Source organism: Opisthocomus hoazin, chromosome 4 (genome assembly GCF_030867145.1).
Source record: "Opisthocomus hoazin isolate bOpiHoa1 chromosome 4, bOpiHoa1.hap1, whole genome shotgun sequence".
NCBI classification, from domain to species: Eukaryota; Metazoa; Chordata; class Aves; order Opisthocomiformes; family Opisthocomidae; genus Opisthocomus; species Opisthocomus hoazin.
This window is the reverse complement of record NC_134417.1, coordinates 57,855,860-57,881,748: the sequence shown is the minus strand read 5'-3', so window position 1 is coordinate 57,881,748 and position 25,889 is coordinate 57,855,860. Positions and strand designations below refer to the sequence as shown.

Sequence of the window (25,889 nt, the reverse complement as noted above, 5' to 3'; positions counted from 1 at the left end):
AGTTCTAATATTTAAACAGTATTATCAGAGAAGACTAGCACGTATTTAGTGCATAAAAGAGGAATGGGAATATTTTAAGTACTTCTGAGCCCTGAAGTGTTAGGAAAAGAGTCCTGAATTCAAGACCATAGGGTTGTTCTGCTCTTGTGTATTCTCCTCCCCCCCGCCCCCTGCACCCGGCCTCCAATTTGTAATTTAATTGTTGTATTGGATCACAGTTGGGGAAATAATTATCATATAGGTCAGGCAGTGCTTCATAACATATAGAGATTGTACGGAGAATTTTTTAAGGAAAAAAATTTTGAATTTGAACTTGGCTTCAGCACTGTAGAGATCCTTGGATGTTTAACGTTTCTTTGTTTACTTAATTTTGAATTCCCTTTCTTTTTTTTACTTGTCAAAAAAGTACAGCCACAGAAAACTACTGTAAAGAAGTCAGTATGTTCTAAGTTTATGGATGACTTTATGACAGTGTCTTGCACAAAGGGGCCATACTGTCTGCCACAGGACTATATGTCCATTGTGTGATATCTCTTGTGATACAGAGAGAGTTGTTCTAAATGCCTTATTCCAGCAACATTGCCATTTTTTTCATGAGAACCTTTCCATAGTTATCCAGTCTTGGATAGTCAGCTGATTCTGTTTACATATGCTGTACGGAGGAAACTTTGAACTGTTTTATGGTTGCTGATTATTCAGTCCATGTTGTTTTGCAGACTTTGGCAGTGGTTTTATGAGTGTTCTAGCACCAGTATGGGAAAGGTGAGATTCTGAGGGAGCTCTGGAGTTGCAGGAGCATAGGACAGCACTTTTTGCGACACTGTAAGAAAGTAACAAGTAAAGTTCATGCAACTGTGTTTCTCAGATCACTCAACCATATTACTTTCTTATAAGCAATGGGGTGACATAAAATGTTGGAAAGTAGTCTGGCAGTGGATAGAGACACGTGGCCCCTGTTGCCAGGTGGCTTTGTTTAAGCGTTCTTCAGGACTGTATGCTGTGACCTGGCTGGCTGGAAATGGACTCTTAAAACTGGTATAGACTATGGAGTTTCAGAACTGAAGAGTTAGGTATGGGAAGGTAATAATTTAACCATGGCTTGTTTTAAGGAAACCAATAAACTGCTTTTCGTAAAGAAACCGTTTCATAATTGTGGGCAGCAATGTACATTCCCTGATAGTCCTTCTGTGACTCAGCCATCATGTAAATAGCAGGAAAAAGATTTTGTGATTGAGAGGTGGTTCAGTAGTAGTTGAAAGAGTTCATACTTATCCATAAAACTGAGTGAATAAATAGGATCAGAATGTGGAATGATATCAGATTTAAGAACTGAAGAATCTTACAGAGCATGTTATCTTAGTCTTTTTTGACTGTGGATCAGATTATAATCCATTAATTATATGACCATTAAGGGCAGGGAGCTGCATGGTTATGTGTAAGGCTCCATGAAAAAGTTAGTGGTTGTCAGCCAGAAAGTTTGGGAACAATTTGTTCCAGCATGTGACCAAAACAGGAAACTGGAAGTATCATACTGGTGTATCTACCTGTTTTTGTCAGCGGTAATATGTTAAAATGTGTAGTTGATGCTAGTTGGCTTCATTTTGGAAATACAGACAGATCAAAAAATGTTGCTTGCAAACATTGGCAAAGAGAGATCTGTTCTTCTGGTTCTGGATTGGATGTGTCTTGGATAATGAAGAATTAGAAATTGCTACCATCTGACAGCTGCTTGATTTAAATAAATGATTGTTTTTCCTATTTAATTTGATTTGGTTTATGTCCACAGTGTCAGAGCAGCCACAATAAGCAGCTGTCTTTACAGTCTTAATGGCAGGGGCGGAATCTGTGAATTAGTACCTCCTTCTAACCTCAAGCTGAAATACCAGCAGGGTCATCATGTAATGATCAGATAAAAATGACTGTTCAGGCTTGTGAAACTTTGAGGGCTTACATGCTGTGTTTAGCGCTAAGGTAATATGGTTGCGGAACTTTTAGGTTAGAGGTGGCTTACAGAAGGATGCCTGCTCATCTGCTCATGTGCATGTCACTATTAGTGATAGTCCCTATGGTGTCTTATCTTTTTAGCTACTTATATGACACCAGTCAGTGCTCTGACTGAAGACTGTATCTCATCAGGTCACTGTTTGAAACAAAGCTGTGTTGTTTGAGAACTAGTAGGCATCTCCTCTACTTGCTTCTTCTCCTCTTTCTGTATCTGTCAGTGAGACTTTCTGCACTATAGGGGGCTTCATCTTGAACTACCATATATGGTGGCTATAGGGTGTCCCTTTTCCTCTTTAAGACAGAAAGTCTTCACTGTCTAATTTCACAAGTTTGGTCTTGTTTTACCTGTATGTATTGTCTTTTAAATCTTAAAGTATCTTTTACAAGAAAATCAAGTCTAAATTGCATTGTCTTCCAAAGATGATTAAATTATTTGGATCTCTTCCTTTTGCTCTCTATTTATGTATGTGGACTGGTGAAAATACCATTAACTACAGGTTCTGAGCTCTTGTCTTCCAGAAAGTGAATTCTGTCAACTTGGAATCATTTGGTGCTGGAATTCTGTCTTGGCTGGACGCAAGTAGAAAGCGTTCATTCTGCAGATTGCTAGAAATCCTTGCACACCTGTAATTATTCAGATTGCTGGGGAGGAAAATTTTATTGTATTAAACACAAGTACCTAATGATGAGGGTGTTGTTTTTTTTTTTTTGGTAGTGGGTTGTTCATTTACTTTAACCATTTGCTTGGATACTGTCTCATTAGGTGAAAGATGGTTTCAGGTACTCTTTTTTCCATCTTCTTTCCTGCAAGATCACATATTCCTCCCAAATTCATTACATTTCTCCTGTACTTCCTTAAGAAAAAGCATTTGTATTTACAAAAGAGAGCGTATTTGTCAAGACAGTAGGCTTATCAGTCCTTGTGAGTACTTGTATGTCAACTTTTGCTCATTCCATGTGAAGTAAGAGTTTTATGATCTTGTCTCAAAAGGGCAGATTCAGTGGTTATTCAGAACTAAATCCTTTTGCAAATGGTTATTTCATAATTAAAAAAAAATACTTTTTCTGTTCCTTTGCAGTCACTCTTGGAAGCACATGATATTGTGGCTTCAAAATGTTACGATTCCCCTCCTTCTAGCCCAGAAGTCAATAATTCTTCAGTGAACAACCAGGTTGTTCCAGTAGATGCTATTCGTATTCTTGGAATTCACAAAAGAGCAGGAGAACCTTTGGTAAGTGATTGAAGATGAGCGTGTCTTTAATTTAAAGTGCGAGTGAAAGCATTTGCACGTGCCTAATTTCTTGCATTACATTTTAATTCTTTTCATTATTGTGTTACGTAATTTAATGGGTGATAGGATCAATATTAAGAGGTTGAAATAAGAATATATTTGTGTGTTCTTCATCCTGTTCTCTTTAAGAAATTATGGGATAGTGAACAGGCAGTCATTAGGCTGTATGACTTGCTAGCATAACTGACTAACACAACATCTGTTTGTCCTGATACAAAACGACAGGATTGCATGCAATCAAGAACAATACAGTCATTGTTCAGTCGTGTGAAAACCTTGTCTGAAAGCACTTTGGTGTCACCTGACACTTACCTGTGTGTTAGGCACTCTTACACCATAGTAACGATTACTGTCTCTTTTCATTGGGGTAGATGGAATATGGCATAGCTGTATATTTTTGCTTGAGATAATGTAAAATTAAATTGAAATTCAAACAATGGTAAACTAGGTGTCGCATTATCTCTTTCAGGGTGTAACGTTTAGAGTCGAGAACAATGATCTGGTAATAGCACGAATTCTTCATGGTGGAATGATAGATCGACAAGGTCTTCTGCATGTGGGTGACATTATTAAAGAGGTGAATGGCCATGAGGTTGGAAACAATCCAAAAGAATTGCAGGAACTGCTGAAAAATATTAGTGGCAGCGTCACTCTGAAGATTCTCCCCAGCTACAGAGATGCTGTTATTCCTCAGCAGGTCAGTAGCACATTTCTGACAAGTCTGTCAAAAGAACTTCCGCTTGGTACTTCATCGCGTAAGATTATTTTAAGATTGTGGATTAGATATATTTTGATTATTTTGTGTATTTAATGATAGCAAGAAGGCTAAAATGTAGATACCTGTATTCACCTTTAAGTGCATTTTGGAAATGGGTTTGTTCAGTAGATTAACACCCTGCTGAATATGCCTGCCTCAAAAATTCTCATAGTATCCAAGATGTATAAGCATTTGTGTACTACACATAAACTGTTTCTTTGACATCCAGTGACCTCTGATGACCTAGCCACAATCACATTAAACTGCAGTGAACCGCATTTGTTTATAACATGTTCAGTGTCCAAGTAATCAGTTTCACAGAATTCGGAAACCTACTGAGCTTGAACTTGCTGACTTAAGTAGGAACTTGGATGATGGCTGTTCCTTACCGTTTTGTTGCTGCCGTAGGCTGTTGATTTCTCCACTGCAGAAGTAACTTGTTGCTCTAAATCATTGTATTTGAAACCACTTTTAAGACACTCCTTCAGGTGGTGGGTCTTAATGCCAGTGCCTGTAATAGACAGTGCTTACAATGGGTAGATGCTGAGGAAATGTGCTGAGGCAGGTGCACTGCTTCATTTGTTCCTCAACATGGCAGAAAAAAGTCAAAAGATGTTTCCAACCTACTGATGCAACTTACTGTTTCTTCCCCTGCATCAAATTTGAGTCTTAAGCAGTCACGAACCTTGTTTGGTTTAAAGCATTGAGTTCATGGCAAAATTAATTCTTAAGATTCCACAAGCCTTGGATACAGTGCTTTAGTAATTGAAAGTCAGAATACTGATCTGAGTTGTATATACTGAAATGCAAAAAATTAGTGTTTTGTAATACATTGTCCAAATAGAACAGTTGCTTTTTATTTTTATCATGAAGCTCCTTCAGCCAAGGTTTGTACTGCTGATTATTTCTACTCTCTCAGCTGGTGTATGTCAGGCTTTTTGAATAGATTATGTTTTACTTGCCAAATGCAACTTGTCAAACTTTTCGTGTCAAACTTTTTGTGCTGTAGGTAGACATTACTTCAGATTGACAGAGAAATTAGTAAGAAAGTATTTTATAGTGTTTAAGCTTTGTAAATTTTTATGCATTTCAGGTTTTTGTGAAGTGTCATTTTGATTATAATCCATATAATGACAACCTCATCCCATGCAAAGAAGCAGGATTGAAATTTTCTAAAGGAGAAATTCTTCATATTGTAAACCGTGAAGATCCAAATTGGTGGCAGGTTGGTAAAAAGATTAAAAAAACAAAACAATAACAACGAAAAAACCCCACTAAAAGCTTCACTAGTTGCCTTTAATAATAAACTCTTTCAATTATGATCTATTTCCATTTAACAGCAGATACAAGAAAAAATATTTACACTGCAATCCAGTTTCAAGTTAATATCAAGATATTAACAACTAAAATACTAGAGAAAATTGAAGGGTATAAATTGTATATGTAACACTCATTTTGCTATTACCAGTATTTATTTGCCTTTGTACTTCTATTGTAAGCCTAGACATTCCAAAATCAGTGTAAGTGGACAATTTCTACAGAATGTCTTAGGTTGTTAACTGAGGTAAGCCTTCCCTGACAGTGACTGTGGAATAAGTGGACCCCTTCCTGAGTGCTCGGAGTTGAGGGGAAAGAGAGGGAAGTTTAACCCTTTGGATTTGAAGAGGGGTGAGAACAGCTGTTTGGAGAAGCTGTATCTTTTATTTCCACAGTGGTGGTCAGTGTGTGTGAGCTGTAACATGCATGTTCATAATTAAAGTGTTTGCCACTATTTCAAATATTAACAGCTCATCTTGCTTTAAGGTTGTATTTCTACAATCAGTCCTTCAGTAGAAATGTGATCCAGTGCTTATGCTATTTTTATTTTTTCAAGACACTATACACACAATTAAACATCACCAGTGCCTTTGAAAGTGGGATGAGTGAACCTTTAAGACACATTTCTTAACAAAGATACTCAAAATTGCAACTGGCAGTGGCAATCTAGGCAAAGAGTTTAGCATTATTAATTCCCCTTTCCAACCCTAAACTCCTCACCCTTTGCTCACATGCGATAGTGAGCCAAATGTTACTTGAGAGCAATATATATATGACTTCTTTAAAAGCAACAAAAATACTTGAATATACATCAGCAACTGTTGCTGAATTCTGTTGCTTGTCAGTGACAGTAAACAGAGAATAAAAATTGTGAGGGAAGGCAGAAAATTTATTACTGCCAAGTTAATTAGTTTCAGAAACTAGACACTCCAAAACTCCAGAGTAGTTTGACATTTAGCTTACATGCTGTCTTCTGTATTGCTTTTCAAATTCTCCAGCTTGTAAATTGTGGGAGTCCAGGAGAAATAAGTCTTAAATCTTAAACATTTGATCAGTGGAAAAAATGAAATGCATTAAACCAGTATGGGGTGTTGCAAGTATTGCTATGCAGATCAAGCCACTGGGGAAAAAAAGTTAGGTTTTCCTTATGCTTTCCAGAAATGTTAGACTGTTACTGAAAACTTGCGAAGTGTAAAAAATCAGTTAGGTGAAAGCATACAAGTTGAAAAGCAAACAGTTCCTCACAGCTAGAGACAGGCCTACCAGTTATGAAGAAGAAAAGTGACATTTTGTAACTGTGTGTTTGTATGTGTTAAGCTTGCTGAGAATTGAGCTTGCTGTGAAATTATTTTGTAGAGAATCTTAGCCAAACTTTCATTACCAGGAATATTTAAGTTACTAAGATTTTAAATCTGTAGTTACTTAGTGCAAAAAGCTTGAAGGCATAATTAGGTATGTCTTAATGGCATTCACCGTTTGTGAAATGACAGTTAGTAAGCTGCACTGGAACCTGTTTGGAGTAGCTCAAGAATACAAAATAAGTGTTCTGTGTACCTAGAAAGTTTGAGTTTTGTCACTTGAGAGTTCAGTATCTGGAGCCATAGAATTCCATTTAGGATTTTGATGCCAAAGGTTTATGGCTATAGGAGCTTACTGACTTAAGGGGAACCAGAAATGAAACTTGTATCTACTTTATTTACATTTCCTGAATTTTAATACTCAATGTCAGACATTGTTACTGTAAGACAGAACTTTAATATCCACATCTGAGTTTGAATTTCCAAGTCTCAGTAGTAAATGTATCAGTCCTCACCACTGAGAAACTCTGGCAGTGTGAAAGTCAGTCAGCACCATATCAATGAGAAAAATGCTTCTCACAAGTTACCTATGGTTTTTGGTTTTTTTTCCCAGGCTAGTCATGTTAAAGAAGGAGGAAGTGCAGGGCTTATTCCTAGCCAGTTCCTGGAAGAGAAGAGAAAGGCCTTTGTTAGGAGGGACTGGGACAATTCAGGTAAGATTTAATGAATTTCAGGAATAGATTTTGCTCTGACGCCCATTTGTTTTGATTTTCCTGCCTTCACAGATACTAGAAAACTGCTGTATGACAATACACAGAATATTGCAAAATGATAATTATATTTTTGCTTTGACTGAAGGATGAAGGCTAAAGTCTATGCTTAGTCTTTGTAGATACATGAATCAGTTTTGCCATCTGCTGATGAAATGCTAAATGAGGTGGGAAGGGCATAAGAATTAGCTCTTTCTTTTTAAATGTGTTTTTATAGTATGCTCTGGAAGTTAATAAATTAAACGTGTTTGATGGATTTTTCTGCTGCTTTTTACAAAGCTTTCTAGGAAAATTGATTTTTTCTTTGTGTTCGGTTCTTACTATACCATTTGATGTGTATGAAAATAGATGTGATCTCCTGCCCTAGAATCTACAAAATTCTGATAATCCTTGTAAATTTAATTAATCTGAACTTGCATATGTTCATGTAAATAAGCTTCAAAAAAGAAAATTAACAAAAATGATGAGTTTGTCTCAATTTTTATTTCTAGGGCCTTTCTGCGGAACAATAAGCAGCAAAAAAAAGAAAAAGATGATGTATCTGACTACAAGAAATGCAGGTATCTCTTAATATTGCACATGAATCAAAGTTTTCTAGGCTGCTAAACTTGCAGAGTCTAGTGTATCCAAACCTGGAAGATTTGCAGTAAAATATTCGATTATAAATTTGATAGATCAGATACTTCTTATGGTTTAAAAGCAATAGTGACCAGAGGAGATATGGTGGTGCTGAGTACATCTTTTGGTAGGTGGAAGTTGAGAAGAACTGTGCGTTAAAAGAGAAAAAAAGTGAATGCTTTGTTGCCAGCAGGTTGAGGGATGTCATCCTTCCCCTCTACACAGCACTGGTGAGGCCACACCTGAAGTGTACTGGGCTCTTCCCCAGTGCAAGAGAGACATGGACATGTGAAGATGATGAAGGGACTGGAGCACCTCTCCTATGAGGAGAGGCTGAGAGAGCTGGGACTCTTCAGCCTGGAGAAGAGAAGGTTCGGGGGGGTCTTATCAATGTGTATAAATACCTGAAGGGAGGCTGTGAAGAGGATGGAGCCAGGCTCTTTTCAGACAGGGTCAGAGGCAACAAACAATACAGGAGGGTTCCCTTTGAACATCAGGAAACACTTTTTCCACTGTGAGGGTGATGGAGCACTAGCACAATTTGCCCAGAGAGGTTGAACTCTCCCTCCTTGAAGATATTCAAAAGCCATGTGGACATGGTCCTAAGCAACCATCTCCAGGTGACCCTGCTTGAGCGGGGAGTTGGACCAGATGACCTGCAGAGCTACCTTCCAACCTCAACCATTCTGTGATTCTGTGAAAGCTCACTAATTATTAAGCACAGTTTTCCCATTCTGACCAATCTCGAATTTTCTCCTTGGAAGTAAATGTAAATAATCTGACCTTGTGCTGTCCACGAAGGGGTAACTATTTTATTCCCCTACCAGTTTAAAGCAAGAAAGCTTGTATCAGACTTAATGCCCTTAGAGTACTATTTATATTCACATGTGGTCTGTTGCAGGACTGCTTATTTTTTTTCTTACAGTACTGACTGTGTATTAACTATTTATTGTAAACTTCTCAATGTAGAATTTGATCGTCATGAAATCCAGATCTATGAGGAAGTTGCCAAAATGCCTCCTTTTCAGAGAAAAACACTGGTCTTAATTGGGGCCCAAGGAGTGGGGCGAAGAAGTCTGAAGAACAGGTTTATAGTGCTGAATCCTACTAGGTTTGGAACTACAGTGCCATGTAAGTTGTCAGCATTCCTATTGTAATATCATACTCTCTGATTATCTGGAAAATACCTGATGTTTATCCCACTGATTCAAGGTCGAGTAATTTTATCAGAGTATAAAAATGGTAGAGAGTGGGAAAACAAAAGGCTCTTCATGATCTCAGACAACTGAACTAACATATGATGACAGCGGAAGTATTTGTAACTAGCAGTTGAATGTTATTGATGCTGCAGAAAAGCAATTTTTATATGCGCAGTATTTCTGTCTGCTAGGTTTCTTCAGTGTCAGTCACCATCAGTAACCGAGGGGGTTCTAGAAGTTCGTAGTAGTCTTTAGTAATGAACAGCCAGTGGAGTTTCTCATGTCTGCTGTTCAGTCTTCCATCTGTAGAAGCACCCTAGGCATTACAAATGGTTACTTTAGTATTAGAAAAGTAGGGAAAAGCAACAAACTTCCAATAAAACTGAAGTGTTTGTGATCTCCAAGATTTGTCTGATAAGCTGATGTTTTAATACATCTAGCCTCAAGCCCATGATCTTTCTTTTTTCCTCCCTGTCAACTTCAGAAGAAAACCTCCTCCCTTACTGTTGTTCTCTTGCCTTCCTTCCAGATAGTTGCTTAGCTAATTCACAACATCTTTATTTTTTTAACTGCCCCACCTGTTTGACTGCTGACCCGAGAAGCCCACCCTAGCTACATTATTATTCTCCTCTTGCCACCTCCTTTTCAGAATTTCAAAAACAGTCTGTTCCCTTCTGTTTTCAGTGGGCAAGAAGTAGATCTGATAATGGGGGAGGAGGGACAAGCCTTAAAGACAAATTGTGCAGCCTGAGAGAACCAGTCTCTCTCATTTGCTGAATCTCTAACACTGAAACTGTCCAGAGCACTTGGAATTGGTATGTGTGACTGATAACAAGGTTGACTTCTCAGTGCTGTTTTTTTAAAGAAATCTTTCCCTGGGAATCTAATTGTTTTATATTGGCAAAACTGTAAGAAACTTTTTAAAATTCTTTGCTCCGTTTTAAAAAAGCCCTCAAAATTACTGGTTTCTCTAAAATGCTATATAGATGCTTAAATATATATATAAGTAAGGCAGCACAGTGTTAAATTGCTTTTACCTGGAGCTCTTGAACATCGTTTAAAGGCATAAAAGTTAACTTTTCCAACCCAGCAATCTGACAATCTAATCATACACATGCAGTACATAGATTATTGTGTATAGAATCTCCTCTCTAGCTTATATTTAGATTTTAGGTAGGATAATCAGTAATCTTAGTTTGCCTAAGAAAGAAAATTATCCTGGTTATTCACAAACGAATATGTGTGGGGTTTTTTGTGGAGTGGTGTTTTGGGGGTGGGTTTTATTTATTTGTTTATTTTAAATGGCTGAAACAGCTCCATTTTGCTACGAGGAGAAGCATGTACTTGGTGTTGTGTTCTAATCCAGCAAATGGTGCAGTGTTTTTTCTTCAGTCTGGATAGCTGAATGGTTAAGTCATCTTCTGGCTGTAAACTGGTAAAACTCATTCTCCAAAACTTATTTCAAACTGATATGATTTTTGGGGGGTATTGTATTACCCATTACAGTTTTACTTTTTCTGTAGGATCTTGGCTGAAACTAGATGTTCTAGTAATACGTTTATTGCTAATATCTTCAGAAGATCATTTCTTCTGGGACTTGAGTTTTCTATAACAATGAAGCTGCTAGGAATTGCTGGAAGGGGAAGAATGCTTCCCACTTTTATTACCCAGTTGCACCAAGTGGTGATATGGCACCCAGTGGTCATACAAGTATTACCAAAGGGTTCCACTCACTGTTGTGTTTAATGTATTCTAGAGTTCAAATCCAATTAAATGCAAATAGTGGGCAGATAGTATGGTGATACGACAGTGAAGTCAGTAATAATATTTTATTTTATTTATTTTATTTTATTTTCACTTCCTTGCTTAAACAGTGTCTGTACTGCACAGACTACGCTGCAGTGTAGCCCATACCCAAGATAGCTGCTAATGTTTTACTTAAATATTGGCTTTAATATCTCTGCAGTGAATTTACCTTGCTTTAAAGGGTAAGTTGTCCTGGAGAGCAGCGTTAGCTGGCCTCCACGAAGTTTCTGCTACAGTGGCTTGGCTTCTTCTGATATTTAAGCTGCCTTCCTGTATAGCAAGCTCAGGTAAATCTACCCTGAATAACAGGACAAGTACAGTGAGCAAGGTGTGTACAGTGAGCAAGGTGTGTGCTAAGGTTTGGGGGCAGGGCAGATTCCGATGTGTCATTTTCAGAAGTACATTTGGCATCTGAGAGTTAAACTTCCTTTTGATTTCCAAGTCACTTCAATAATTATTAAGTGAATAATGAAAAAGATTACATGAATGAGTATTGTGTACGGTGTGAAGGAGTAATACAAAGGAAATAAACAAATGGGTGGGTAGACAACATATAGGAAAGAACAGAAATAAAGGGAATGGGGGGACTGTGCTCAGTTTTGAAGCTTACGCCGGCATAATTGATTAATCTGTATATGGAACAATTATAATTGTATATGGATGTGCGTTATACTATCCCTAACTTAATAGGCAGTCCAATGTCATATTTATATTCCTGTAAGAAGAGAAAATTCAATTTATATTTTAATTTTTTTTTAGTTACTTCACGAAAGCCAAGGGATGATGAAAAGGATGGGCAAGCATACAGATTTGTGTCACGAGCTGAAATGGAGATGGATATTAAAGCTGGCAGATATTTAGAGCATGGGGAATATGAAGGAAATCTTTATGGCACTAAAATTGATTCTATCCTTGAAGTTGTGCAGACAGGAAGGACCTGCATCTTGGATGTGAATCCACAGGTACGTAGTTTATAATGTTACACTACAGGTGTAGGAGAATAATGTTGAAGAGGTGTGCCTTTAAATTCGAAGGCTTCTTATCTGGTTTAAAGATTACAGTATCAACTGGATTCTTGCATTTCTGGCACTTTGTTGGAATGAGTTAGACAGATGGAAAGGAACCAACGTAGATTCTGCGTGGAAAAGGAGTCTTGCAGACTAGCAAAATCGTTTTAGCCAAGGAAAGAATGGTGTTGAGCATTTCAGAAGGCAGTGTAGGAGTTTCTAAAATCGAAATAAGAATCTTCGCTTATGTGTTTCTGCCCATTGTAACAGACTAGTTTCACAGTGCCCCTTAAGTCATGGGGACATATGGCGAGTAGTTCGCAAACTTTTTTTTTTCCTTTTTCTTTGCTTTTAGGCCCTGAAAATACTGAGGACTTCAGAATTCATGCCCTATGTAGTGTTTATTGCTGCTCCAGAGTTGGAGACTTTACGTGCGATGCACAAGGCAGTGGTAGATGCTGGAATTACAACCAAACTTCTCACTGTAAGCAGATTTCATATTTAGTTTGCTTTGAACAGGATGTTGTTAGACTTTTTTTTTTTTTTTTTTTTAACCTTTCATTTTAGCTGGCATTTGTTCTGAAATTACTGTCTCTAAGAAAAGTTAGGCAAGACTTTTGCTGATTACTCAGTGGAAGTTAATCAAATACTATGTATAAGGCAGATTGCTTCTTTCTTAAAAATAGACCTCTTGGAGAGAAGTGTTGATTACAAAAATTACTTGTAATGTGTTCTTTGAGAGGCATCACCTTTGATTATTTGCAGCAAATGGTAGATATCTGATGGTGGGAATTGTTCTGTTATGTAAATGTCTGTCTTTGCCTTTCCCAACCTCTCCCTTCCAAAAGTTTCGTTCAGGTTTGTCTTATATCTTATAAATGTGCTTTAAAAATGGAATCTGTAATCCTTAGGAAAGATATTGCAGCCTATGTTAAAAAACAAACAAACAACCCCTCCCCCCAACCATAAAAACACCCCTCCCCTCCGAAAAAAACTCATCAAAAACTCACCAAAACCCCCCCACAACAACTAAGAGCAGAATGCAACTAGGCCTTGTTCTTGTTTCCACTGCTGCTGCAGCACGTGCTGCATGGTGAATGGCTGGGAGCTGCCAGCGTAAGCAGTGTTGAATAGCTTCTCTTTCCCATAAGTTCCTTGGGTTTCTCATGTGAAATGGCACATTTTATTTGTTAGATCTTCTCTCCTTTTCTGAGGTATAGTGTGCGCAGCAAGTTGTAAGTATTCTGTATGGGCATGAACTTTCCCAGCTGCAGGACCAAAGCAAACAAAGCCAGACTGAGCAGTTAAGAATACGATCCTCTATGTGCAGCAATACCGCTTCCCGTCTGAGAAAAGCCATGGTCTGCTGACACCTCACAGTGATAGTGCTGCAGCTGAGATAGTAGCAATATCTTGTATAATGCCAGTGTGGTGTTCAAGGCAATAAAATGGGGAGAGGGTTAATTTCCATTAAATTTAGTATTTTTTTTCTTTTCTTTTCAAACCTATGAGATCCCGTTCTCTTAACCACATGAGAGACTGTCCAGTCCTAGTCAGAGATTCTGATTATTATACATTCTAGTGTCTCTGTGGGTGCTCTGCCTTTCCTCCTCCCTGCCACAAATGAACCCTGAATTGTGTGATGCATATGCAAGAAGGCAAGGTTAAAACTGTCCAGACAAGTATAGAAACAATTTCCTGCACTTCCTAATATCTGATTCCCTGAGAGACATCTTTGCCTTTCTTTTGCTCGTCTTTATGGATAATAAAGAGCATAGTTATGTTTAAAATATACATTTATATATCTTTGTGCATTCTAAATCATATCTGTGCATGTTATATAAAGAGTATGACTTCCCATTTCGTATTCTTGTACTTCCTGAACAAATGAAAAACAAGTATCATTTAAAGTATTATGTTCTGCTTGCTAGTGTGTCTGTCTGTGTTACTTCTAGCATCCTAAGCCGCTGAATTGCAAAAATTCTGGCTCTTGTGGTGCTATATTTGCTTGTCGCCTTCATTTACTATGAAGGAAAGGCTATCACAAACTTACTTTTTCATTTGGGCTTTTGTATGTACAACTGTACCAGGACTTGAAAATATTCAAATAAATATTGTCAAGGGGACAAATCTCATAACCACTTAGAAAAAAATCGCTTTTGTGCAATGGAGGAGAGGAATTTTCTAAGAACATGGGACTAATGAAACATAAAAGAATGCTCAGTGGCAGCACTTCATTCATGAAGGCTTCATAATGTAGGAATATAAATTTTGCAGCTCATGTCAGAACTAAAACACTGCAGCAGTAGTTTACGAATGAGGAACTTGGTGGCAGGTGAGCAAGGCTGAAAAGTAGCCTCTAAAAGCAGTAAGGTATTCCAGAGCTTTACTCTACTAGAAATGTATCTCTCATTGTCTTTTATTTCGTAGTAATTTAAATTCTTGGACTTTTTGGTGCTTTCTGTGGAAATAACAAAAGGCACAAATATATTTACATAACTGATTGACTCAGTCATTCCTAAAGCATTAATTTTATTCTGATTGGATCATCAGTCGCACAAAGTGATTAACTGCCCGCTATGCATACCAGCCCGGTTCATGTGCTTCCGTTAACTTTCTTAAAAATTGCAAGATTTGCAAACATTTGGTTGCCAAATTTAACATTCTTAGCACAGCTCATAACTTTTTTAGCTCTTTCAATGCATTTTAGCTTAAGTTCTGTGTGGATTTACTATAAATGCAAACTTTAATTGTTTTTTTAAAGAAAGTCAGTATATAGCTTTAAATAGTTGGTTGCAGTATGTAATGAAGGGACAGTTCTGCTGTATTTATCAGGATTTGCCAGTCTTATGTTCTCAGTAATCTTCAAAATCTCTTCAACAGGACACAGATTTGAAAAAAACAGTGGATGAGAGCGCCCGGATCCAGAGAGCATACAACCACTACTTTGACCTGACCATTGTAAATGACAACCTAGACAAAGCCTTCGAGAAGCTACAGACTGCGATCGAGAGACTGCGGCTGGAACCACAGTGGGTCCCAATTAGCTGGGTATATTGAGATTTCTCGAGAGGAGCTGAAGTAACAAAATCAACTGTAGCAAATATGCTAACATGACGTTGTGTAGATACTGACGACAACCTGCGGCACTTGTGCATTTTTACGCTATGTATATTCAAAAGTACACTATTCTGAATTTTTATAAAAATGTTGAAGGGAAAGTGTACTTAAATATGTAATTTATTTTAATTTTTCTAACTTTTTACAGATAACCTTTCTATCCATATCACATGAAGGAAATGCGTTTAAGCATTTTTATATGTTTTGATTTAGTACCTTTGCCTTTTTCATCGGAGAAACTTTCAGTCATTCACGTCAACATTTACATCTTGGTCTTACATTTTCACTGTGATTAAAAACAGGATACTTGAAACACTTTTTGTAAAACTTGTTAATGTCAGTGTTTAACTGGTCAAAACTCTATAGCTCTTTCTTTTTCTCTTCCTTAAAAAAAATAATAATTTCATGGGAGCAGAATTTTAAATATGAAAAGCAGCAACCAACACACAGCTCCATTGCTCCAGCTTGTTTTGGCTTAATGTTGGTGCGTTCTTGATGTTTCACAAATTCTTGGTGTCTCTTCATTTAGACAACTGTTGTGTACGTTCCCTTACACGTGTCTCTTGAAATAACGTAAAGCAACACCTTGCAAGCTGCTGCTTAGGCTGTTCTTGGGAGCCAACATGTTAGCCCGCTACGGCTGAAGTACTGACGTTAGAAAGCTTGTACGCAAGGTAATTCAGCGCAATTTGCATAGTGGTGAAGTAGCCCGAGAGAGAACCTGATACGTGGAGCCTTGTAGAGTGACGTGTAATGTTTAGGGCTATTTATTCACACTTATGAAAACACATTGCTTTTTTTTAAAAAAAATGTAATTTTCTTTTCTTAGGTCATTGTTCGATATTTGTATAGTGATCTGTGGCTAAATTTCCTGTGATATCTAGCTGGGTTCTGTATTCTCTTTTTTGAATATTTGTGTGTGATCAACTGCTGTATTTTTATGAGTGTGATGTAATGGAATTTCTGTGCTTTTTGTTACATCGTTTTTAATTGCATTTTTCATTAGCTAGCTTGTGAATTAGAAGTTTACTGCTAATAAGCAATGTTCTTTATACCGTTTTGGTTTACAGCATATTTCCTTTTGTTCAGTGACAGTTCTCCCTTTAGTAGGCTCATTGATATAATTCCTATTAGGTTCAAGTTCATCAATCGAAACTTACGCTGATGTAAATTCCTGCTTACCAAGAACAAAATGAACATATAGCTTGTCGCTAAGACTAGCCCTTTCTGTGACCATATTTTATATGCTGTTGTATACAGTGACATTCACCATCACTTAGCAGGTTAGGTGTCTAAACTGAAGCCATCTGTTTGTTTTTCTTTTCCATCTGGTGACAGGCACCTGGCTTCTGAATTCTTTTTCAACACCGAAGCGTGACAGGGAATGCTACCAAAAGGCAGCTTCCTCAGAACTAGTGCTGAAGGAAAAGAGGCTGAGACACTGTGAAACAGTATTGCTTCCTGGGGCTCCGAAAGACTTTTATGTGCACAGGGAAAAGAAAAATGGAGTTAATGCAGTATAGGAAAGGGGCAAGTCTCAAAAAACCCTTAAGACACCAGTTTACTAAAGATGATTCTAAAAAGCCTATAAAGTTGGTTGTTGTGGAGGGCAAGGGCAGCTCGAGATCCCAGTGCATGTGGAAAATGTTAGTAAAAACTGTGGACAGCACAGGTAATCCTGGTGGCTCTTAATACTGAGACTGCTTCAGTCTTGTAGAGGGAATCTGAAATGCTCAATGGAAAATTTGTACCACTGCTTTGTTTCGTTGGTATACTTTTTCAGGGTGTGTTTTCTCTGGTTTTGTTTAAGTTTGGCAGAGCTTATAGATGTGGCACCAGCATGAGGCTTTTATTTCTTCCCAGCAGACATGTTCTGTGATCCTGTCTCTCCGAGGCTGCTTTGAGAAATGGATCGAGCGTTGTTGATAGCAGAGCCATTGCTTGACTATTTTATGATTTGCTGTTGGCACTGTATGCTGAATGTGACTAAACTGTGTTTGTGTACTGTGCAATAGAAGACCTACATATGCTGTAAATAACATGTGCTATCTGCACAGGTATGATGCCTTTTCAGTATAGGTTAGAAAAATACTCTGTTTGTGATGCCAAAAGTGGGCTGAGCTCACTCTTCCCTAATGAATGGAATGAGAATATTCTTCAGTTTCCACACCACAGTACTTTATATTGCACATATCACTTATTTTCATCTTTTTTTTTTTTCCATAAATTTACTTAACCAAATGAAAGACATGAAACATGGGCACCAAGGTTTAGTCAGGAAAACCTCTCTGCTCCTTCTGTTTCCATCCCAGAGACAACACTGTCAAAAGAGCCTCCCTTGTTAACAGTCTCCAAACAAACAGCAGTGTATTTACTAAAGCCTAAAGCTTCACCTTTCGCTGCAGGTTCACTTGCTGTTTTGAAATCCAGCAGTCAGCACAGGGGAGCCTAGTGCGCACCCACTGGGTGGCGGTCACGTAGATGCTAGTGGGGAGTACAATTCTCAAGCAGTTAGAGAAGGTGGCTGGCTTAGGGTGCATGCATGTAGTGTATCAGAGTGTCTGCAGGTTTCGGTTGGATGTCCACGTGCAGGTTGTAAAGAAAAAAAACCACGAGACAAAACACCCCACTCCTTGCATCAGTTCATTAAATCTTGAGAGTGCAGAGCAGCAGGTATGTAATACTGAGGGGGGGGGGGATGCTTTGTTTTTGGAGTGGTGGATTTTGTTTTGTTTTGCTTTTTAGCAGAATCTGATTTTCATCAGATATTCTACTTAGTTTGTCACTACCTGGTAGGATGACTGGAATGAGAATGACAGTTACTTTTTCCAGAAAAGAACATTCTTGGAGGTTCTTAGAACAGTGGTGTCATTTCAGTCATACACACAGCGCTGACAGTCTCCAGGGTACGCTAGACCAGATGTTAGAGACTTGTACGTTGTGCAGTGAGGGGAGAAGACACTCTGAAAGGCCAGGTTTGAGTAAGAGAACGTATTTAACAGCTGTGGAAATATTCTGGGGGGTTTATAATAACTAGGATTTCACGAATCTCATTCTGTACTAAACATTCATCTTCTAGATACTGACAGGAAAACTTTTTACGTTGACTGTTAATGATAACAATAGGTGTGGCAGAGCGAGGTGGAGATGCTGCTAAATGTTTAAGATATGTGGTATGTATCACAAGATAAATATTTAACTACTTTAGAAAAGTAAATTATCAAATAGTTGTCTGTGTATATGTATGTATGTGGATGGTGAAACAAAAAAATGCTCATGTCTGCTATCACATTACTAAGCTATCCTGACTTGATCCAGAAATGTACCTGCATGTGAGACTTTAGAACTGGTACACTTCTCTACCTGGTTTATTGTGTTTACTAATGTATATTTTTCTAAATATACAGATATTTCAATCTAAGAATTCTATATTTATCTGTAATTTCTATCTGTTTTGGACAGTGCATGAGGTGCTGTAAAATTATGTACATATAGAGACTTACAGAAGAAACACTGTAGTTGCCCTGTGAATGAAAAGTTATACATAAAAGCACAGTCACTATGCCAAGACCCATAAGTTATTTCCTTAAATGCACCAAAAATCCCATTAAGTGTGCACCAGTCTCACCTTTAATGTAAATACTTTGGTGCATGCGTACCCAAGCGATTACCTTGCCCTCTCTACCTGTTGCACTAGCAGGCCTGCTTTAGGTTCTACATCGTGTGACAAGATGCAGTCAAAGTTTAGTGGGATAATTGCAACGGGATATGTCATCTTGCATAGATTTGTAAAGGTCTTTCAAAAGGTTCTGCAAATACAAAAATGAAGGTAAAATGGGAGCAGAATCACAGACTGACAGAGGCAATTGAATTTATAACCAACGCAATATCCTTAACTTGTGCTGTGGGCTCACATGGGTGCAGCTCGGTGTGCTCAGTCGTACAAAGCTTTGTGGAGCAGGATGGCAGATCAGCTCATCCCTTTTGTGTTTATATAAACTGTCACATCCTGGACGGGCTCCAAATGTGGCACTTTTTTTCCCTGTCTTCTGTACAGTTGTAGCTCATTGCAGCTTCTAAACTCGTACTGAAAGGGCCTGCTGTACAAACTGCTGCAGCTCAGTGGGTTGGTTTTGAAGAGGGCGATTCAGATAAGAAACGGCAAACCTTTTTCTCTTTTAAACACCGAAGATTCCTGGCTAGGTCCCCTTCAGAGCCAAGCTTGCCTCTCTGTTCTGCTTAAGTAAGGACCAGTGGGGAGCGGTTAGGCAGAGCAGCACTCCAGAAACGGGGAGTGGGGGTTGCTATCTGCCTTCACACAAGTGATGATTGCGAACACGAACAAATTCCCACTTTCTTTACCTACCCCTTGGTTTCCCATCCAGCCTTCATCAATCTTGCCCTTTCATTCACCCTGAACTTTGCAGCAACCGCCGTTTCTCAGTCCCTCGGTAGTGCCTACTGTGGTAGATCGATTGCCCATCCCTCACGGTGCCTGTAGGTACAGCTGCATGACAAGCTACAGGCGGAGGCTGCTGCGTCCGTTGTACAGGGACTGTTTGCTTCCTCCAGGGTTTCTTGCCTCATCCACAGTCTGAAGAGTTAAAGAGTACCGCATCGTTATTGCCAAGTGGCACCCTACTTTCGTGAGAGTGGGGAGGAACCAGTTTAGCGCAGGCGAGGTAGCGGTTACTGGACACAAGGACTTGGGGTCTGCCAGGCCTCCTGCCTTAAGGGCCCCATGGTGAGCTCTCCTGGGCCCTTCGCAGGGCTGCTGTAGCCGAAGGGACAGCCATGTGCGTGCTCGGGTGGCTCAGCAGTACTGACCCTGCTGAAGTGAACTCCTGGCCCCATTTTTTTTTTTTTTTTTTTTTTTTTTTTTCCCAGACCTTGTTTTTGACCTACTTTTGTCAGTGTTCATGTGTTTTTAACAAGCTTACTGATGGGAATGGTCTGGGATTCTCAACTTGTGTCTTGTAGAGAAAATAGTGGTCAATATAAACACTGGTATTGAAGACGGGTCTAACTTACTGTTTTCAGTCCCAAGACCGATACTAAAAAGGAAAAAAAAAAACAGTGAAAACACTTGTAAAATAACCAATTTTCAGAGCCAGCTTTGGCTTCCAAACACACTAAAAGTGCACTTGTGCACACGCATAATTATACAAATAAAACAGAGGGGCAAGTACTGCAAGTAATTCAGACCGTATCTGCTGCTTCACCCAAATTCTCCACGGAAGGATGCTGTTCCAAACTGTCACATTTTAAACTGCTGAATTCTCAGTTCATTTGCCAGTACTGCAGCTGGAGTTTACCTGTACAAGCTGAAAAACAAACTCCAGCTTAGCAAAGGCTGAAGGCTGTTAAGCAGTTTCACTTCCAAACAGAATTCTTTTTCTTCAGCAGGGTCTCAGCAATGTTTATATTGTATAAATTACACTTGAAGTAAATGTGAATTTTGTCCTCAGTATTTTTAACCCTTTCTCATGCTACTTGGGTACGGAGTTCCTTTTGCTGCCAAGGCAGTGGTTGGGTGTGCAGTACTTACTGACCAACCTGCCAGGCTACACAGTGACAGTAGTCCTGGAAACGCTTTCTCCCATTTATCCTTTTCCTTTTAATGTCCTGAGCTCCACAGTGATGCTTGTCCACACAGGTTTGGCTGTCCTCACGGCTGGTCCAAGTGTTACTCCGTAAGCAGCCGACGTTTCCCTAGAATATGGTAAATCCTCTTCCAAAACCACAAGTAACTTCTCTGGTATTTGACATCTGACCTGAAACGTACTGTAGAGCGCAGTGAACAGCACGGCGCTGGCCACTTCTGGGGGCGGCAGCAGAATTGTTGGCTGCAAAAAAAAATTCTTTTTGACTGATTTTTGTTAGTTTAGGTCTTGTACATAATTATGTATGGAGGTCACTGTTGAAATGGATTCCCCCCGCCCCCTTATAAACGCCTGCTGAGCATTCCTTCCCCTCCCCTATGCCCCCATCATCTGTTGCCTGTGTGTAACGTTTGTGTAACGTTTGCGCGCCGTGCGGTAGGAAGGGGGAACCGCTTCTTTCGGTTTGCTGCTGTCCCACCCCAAACCGGGCTAAGAACTGTAAAATCCTGGTTAAGTATTTGGGTTGAAAGGTGCATCAGCAGCCTGTCACTGCGCATTTCCTCACCTGGCTGCTTCTCACAGCGGGTTTTGCCTGGTGGCAGCTCTCGTGGGTTGGGTTGCTCCCCCCCCCCAGCATAGTAAATCAAACTGGATTTGACATTTGTAAAACTTTAAAAACTGCTCTCCTATAAGAAAAAAAACTGCTCCTCCTTTAGCTGAAGACATCCTACAAAAAAATCTTCACTCTTAGCTAAACTTTGTAATATAAACCTGAAGACGATTTAGTATCTAATTGTTGCTTGAATACAAAACTGTAGAGCCGGCCTGGGAGAGGAGACTTGTTAGCACTCTGACTTCATACTGGTAAAGTCAGCTGATACATAGGACATTTTTAAATTGTGACTTGTTTTCTAAAATCCCCATTGTCTTTTTCACAGCTAGTATTTTCACAATAAACACAGCCAAACATAAAAATGTTAATGTACAAATTGTGAAATTCTGTTAATTCCCAACAAAATATTTTTGTATATAATAAAGATTTAATATTGAAAAAAGGTAACTAGCTTTTTTTTCGTGATTTTTTTTGGTCACACCCTGAATTTTAGCCAAGTAAAGAAGTTATCAAGAAGCAGTCTGCACCCATCTGCCTTTTACCTTCACCTCGCCCCTTCTGGCTGAAAACTGGCTCCATGCCGACACCCCGAGCGTGCCCCGCTGGCAGTGATGCGTTGGTGTGCTCGTACCAAACATCCCGGTGACCGCTGGCCTGCACAGACCGGGCTCCACGCTGTGTGGGTCGGTTACCTGAAGCGGGCTGCGCGGGCGCTGCTGGCCACAGTGCCTTTGGGCCTCCTGTAGTGCTCAAGGGCCAGGAAAGCAGCACTCCAGGTGGTTCCGGGTAGCTTGGTGTGGAATCCCCGCTCCATGTACAGCGCTCGTGGGGCCTCTTCAGCCACCCGACAGCTGTAATCGCCCAGCGCGGGCTCCGAGCACCGCAGCGTGACAGGAGTCACTCCCCGGGGCCATCGCTGTCACTCGGGACTGCTGCGCGTACGAGGCAAGCGCTGGTGATGGACAGCGAGGCTGAGCCCGCCCGCCTCCTGACACAGCGCAGACTCTGCGAGAAGAGGCTGCGGACCTCATCTTCCCAGGGCCTGATCCGACTCCGAGTCGCAAAGGTGGGGTTTCCTCCCCCTTCCTCCTGCGGAACGCAGAAGTGTAGCGAAGGGGAGCAAGGTTTTGGGGAGGGAATTTGGGGTGTGGTATCTGATCTCGTCACAAGAAATTGCTGTTGTAGCTATAACGCAGTGGATGCACACCCAGCTCTTCTGAAGCGGGCTCTGAGTTAATCTGGCTCAGCGCAACTTAGGCTGGGGAAGGGCAGGGCAAGAGGTACCTGGAGAGAGACACGCGGCTTCTGCTGTTCCCTTGGGTCTTCACATCCCCACTCTGAGCTATTTTTAGTGTTCCTGTGCATCAGGATCCTGCTTTCAAGAGCACGGAAGAAGGAATGGAGGGAAAACGATGAACACACAAAGTGCCTCCATGCTGCTTTTCTTCCCCAGCTGTGCTGCTCCTCAGCCTGAACCCGACCAGTGGATTTAGCCAAAGCCAAAGACTAACCTACCTCTGAAAGCAAAACAGGAGGGAACACACACAACGCTTCTTTCTTCAATGACATTTTTATAGAACACCTAGGGTATGTTGGGTCTTTCTTCCTCTATAAATAAATCCCCTCTCCAACGTGTATGTTATAGCATGCGCTCCCTGAAGCGCTGAGGCAATACAGTGCACATATGGCTTACACCAGAACTCCGTAAGGAGGATCAGAGCACACGGACCGTGGTGCTGCGTGGATGCCCACACATCCTCTTGCTGCCTGTGTGCACCACCTTTCAAGGCCAAGGGAATGACTGTAATCCCGCAAAAAAGAACAATGGAAATAGTCATAAATTATTCTGTTTTGACATAATATTTAATACAAAATTCCAATAAATTAGTTACAGAGGCAGCTTTGGAGCAGCGGCTAGCAAAAAGACAACTTTCCCATTTACAAAGACACACCTGACTGCTAGAAGCAGGGTAAGATGCTTCCACCCCCCAAACGACATTTCCAGATGCACCAGTGCAAGGTTCAGGCAATGCCATCAGCTTCATTTGACAGACGAGATGCAGGAGCGCCAACAGCTCTGTGCGCACGGCTATGCTGCGCGCTCCGGGTGCGGAGAGGCACCACGCTGCCTCTCTGCAAAGCCCGATTCCTCCGGGAAAGCCTCACTGACCCGAGGTTTTAACGCCCTCTCAGATGATCTGCTCAAGACCAGATGGCAATGGAGCAGAAGACCGAACCCGGGACTCCCGCCCACCGGTGAAGCTGCAGGGCCTGGCTGCTGCTCGCCCTCCCTACGCACACGCAGGCGCCTGCTTGTCCGCCTGTCAGCCATCTCACCACCTCACCCGAGAGCACCAGTACTCCACTCACCTGGAACATTGTCTCCCCGAGCCCATATTTACAGTGATCTCTGCTGCGTGTCTGTCCCATCCACACGATCGCAAAAAATTACAATGAAATAAAGGGAAAGCAGTTCAAAGCACAAAGCACTTTACTACACTTTGCTGGCAGTCGGAGAAACCAGAAAAACATCTGCACTCAAAATGTCGTGTGGGCAAAACGATCACTTTTGTTGAGTGCAGCAGGGACACTTCACATGGACATACCAAAAGCATCACCGTACCTCAAAGAGAAAGTTCAAATGGCAATTTAAACAGCTGAAACTTGCTAAGTTGAGTAAAAACTTGTTAGAAAATAGAGAAACGCTGTACGGAGGCACAAATCCCTACAGTGGTCTTAGGTTTTGAAAAAGAGTTCTTTATTTCCTGCAGTGCGCGGTTCACATCCGTAAAGCCAAACCACACTTAATAAATGAAAACCTAATCAAGTGCCTCTTCGAGAGCCCTCCATTCCACTTGCTCCAGAGCAAAGGCATTCTGCACATCAAGTCTTAAACCAGCAGGACATGCACCCCGTTGCAGAACCCTGGATTTCCACAGCCTGCTTGTTTGCGGGCTTACAAAGCTGCAAAGTACCAAGTGCTTTTTCTCCCCTGCATATTAACGCAAGCGATCAGGCTGACACCGCCCTGCAGATCTGACAACTACCGGAAAGGCTGCGTTCAATTTCTGTTCCAGGCTTGGCTCTCTCAATTCCCCCCTCTGTCCCTTATGTACGTATTTTCCGCTGCGGAGGCAGCTCAGTGAAGGGGCAGAGCGACAGCACGCCTGACGGCAGCGCAGAGCGCTCACCCCAGCCATGCCGCGGCCGCCCTGCCCTGCAGAACCCCTGCCCAGGCCACAGAGCCCCCAGCCAAGTGGCTCCACTGCGAGCCCAGACACACCGACGCCGCACTGCAGAGCTGCAGAAGAAAGGACAGGCTGGAGCAATAACTGGATACTTGGCAAAGCTCCTACACATTCCCACCTAAAGCACAAAACCCACACAGTGCAACATAAAGAACAAGGGGGAAGAATCTAGGTTCTTTCATAGTTACAGCTTTTACAGAAGACTCTGCCATTTCCAAACGAATGTTTGATGAAGCAAACAGCCTTTGCACAACGTCAAATCTTCCTCTGTCGGTGAGAGCAGCCACTGAAGGACTGCTCAGCACCACGGTGCCATCGGCTGAAGCGACGTGAGGCTTTATTTATGAGAGAGAGCAAAAGACAGAGACGTTAAAAGGGTTTTCCAAGCAGCGCTGTTCCTGCCATCAGATAGCTCAGTTCTTGCTTACAAAGCCGCCAGGAGAGCCTACAAGGCAGCAGCAAAAGGGCAACGTTCCCTTTACTATCAGCCTGGGCAAGTCCGACATGCTCACCCAGAACCAAAGCTCTGTGGCACCCATTAACAAGAAACATCTCTCTTACCGCGTCCTTTCCCCCAGTCCAGCGTCTCTCACTACAGACCACATTTAACTTCCTCTGAGCAAACAGTAGCATGCCCCTCGCCCCCACATATTTAAAGGTTTTTACTATTATTTTTGTCCGTGAGCTTAAAAAGAGCCCTGCCCCATTCCTCCAGCAGTTTCAATGAATGGCCTCAGAGTTTTGGAACTCCAGAATTTGCCAAGGCCCAGGCACTGCTGCTATCAAAGAGAAATTTGTTTCCCAAGGGCAGGTGATTACTGTTACTAAGACTTTAAAATTGGCTAGTGAGACTATTAGTAAATTAAAATTCGAGCTTAAGTTACAACTTTCTTTTGCTCTCAGCCCATGAAATGTCCAAACTGCAGAAACGTTTCAGAAGTCAGGAATCCACCTGCAGTCAATCACCCGCGTCATTTGCCACTGCCAGGCTCTGACCTTGCCTAAGCAATGCCTACAGCCGAGATTGGCACTGGAGCTTGGCATCTTCTTTACGGGTGAGAAACACAGCAACGCTGAGGACTCAGCCACCGCTGCTGCCGGGGCCCACAGGCTACACAGGTGTAGTTTGATTACTCACCAGACAACACAACGCCGGAACAACGTGAAGATCACAGCAGGCACGCAGCAGGACGAGAGTCTCATCAGACAGCTCTGTGAAGGAAACATAAAAGGGAAA

General features: G+C 40.9%; 2 protein-coding genes across 9 annotated transcripts in view; one reads left to right on the top strand and one right to left on the bottom strand.

Moving 5' to 3' along the window:
* Positions 1-21,841, top strand: part of PALS2 (protein associated with LIN7 2, MAGUK p55 family member) — a 68,436-nt gene extending 46,595 nt beyond the window's left edge. For all 6 annotated transcript variants that reach the window (XM_075419137.1, XM_075419138.1, XM_075419140.1 and 3 more), the window contains 9 exons: positions 3,084-3,236; positions 3,766-3,993; positions 5,147-5,278; positions 7,282-7,381; positions 7,930-7,998; positions 9,026-9,187; positions 11,821-12,023; positions 12,424-12,552; positions 14,952-21,841. In XM_075419137.1, the coding sequence (XP_075275252.1) occupies positions 3,084-3,236; positions 3,766-3,993; positions 5,147-5,278; positions 7,282-7,381; positions 7,930-7,998; positions 9,026-9,187; positions 11,821-12,023; positions 12,424-12,552; positions 14,952-15,128 (1,353 nt within the window). In that variant the 3' untranslated portion in view covers positions 15,129-21,841. The remainder of the gene's footprint in view (positions 1-3,083; positions 3,237-3,765; positions 3,994-5,146; positions 5,279-7,281; positions 7,382-7,929; positions 7,999-9,025; positions 9,188-11,820; positions 12,024-12,423; positions 12,553-14,951) is intronic.
* Positions 21,842-23,258: 1,417 nt separating this feature from the next.
* Positions 23,259-25,889, bottom strand: part of GSDME (gasdermin E) — a 34,492-nt gene continuing 31,861 nt past the window's right edge. For all 3 annotated transcript variants that reach the window (XM_075419136.1, XM_075419134.1, XM_075419135.1), the window contains 2 exons: positions 25,791-25,864; positions 23,259-24,987 (listed from right to left, as the gene is read on the bottom strand). In XM_075419136.1, the coding sequence (XP_075275251.1) occupies positions 24,757-24,987; positions 25,791-25,864 (305 nt within the window). In that variant the 3' untranslated portion in view covers positions 23,259-24,756. The remainder of the gene's footprint in view (positions 24,988-25,790; positions 25,865-25,889) is intronic.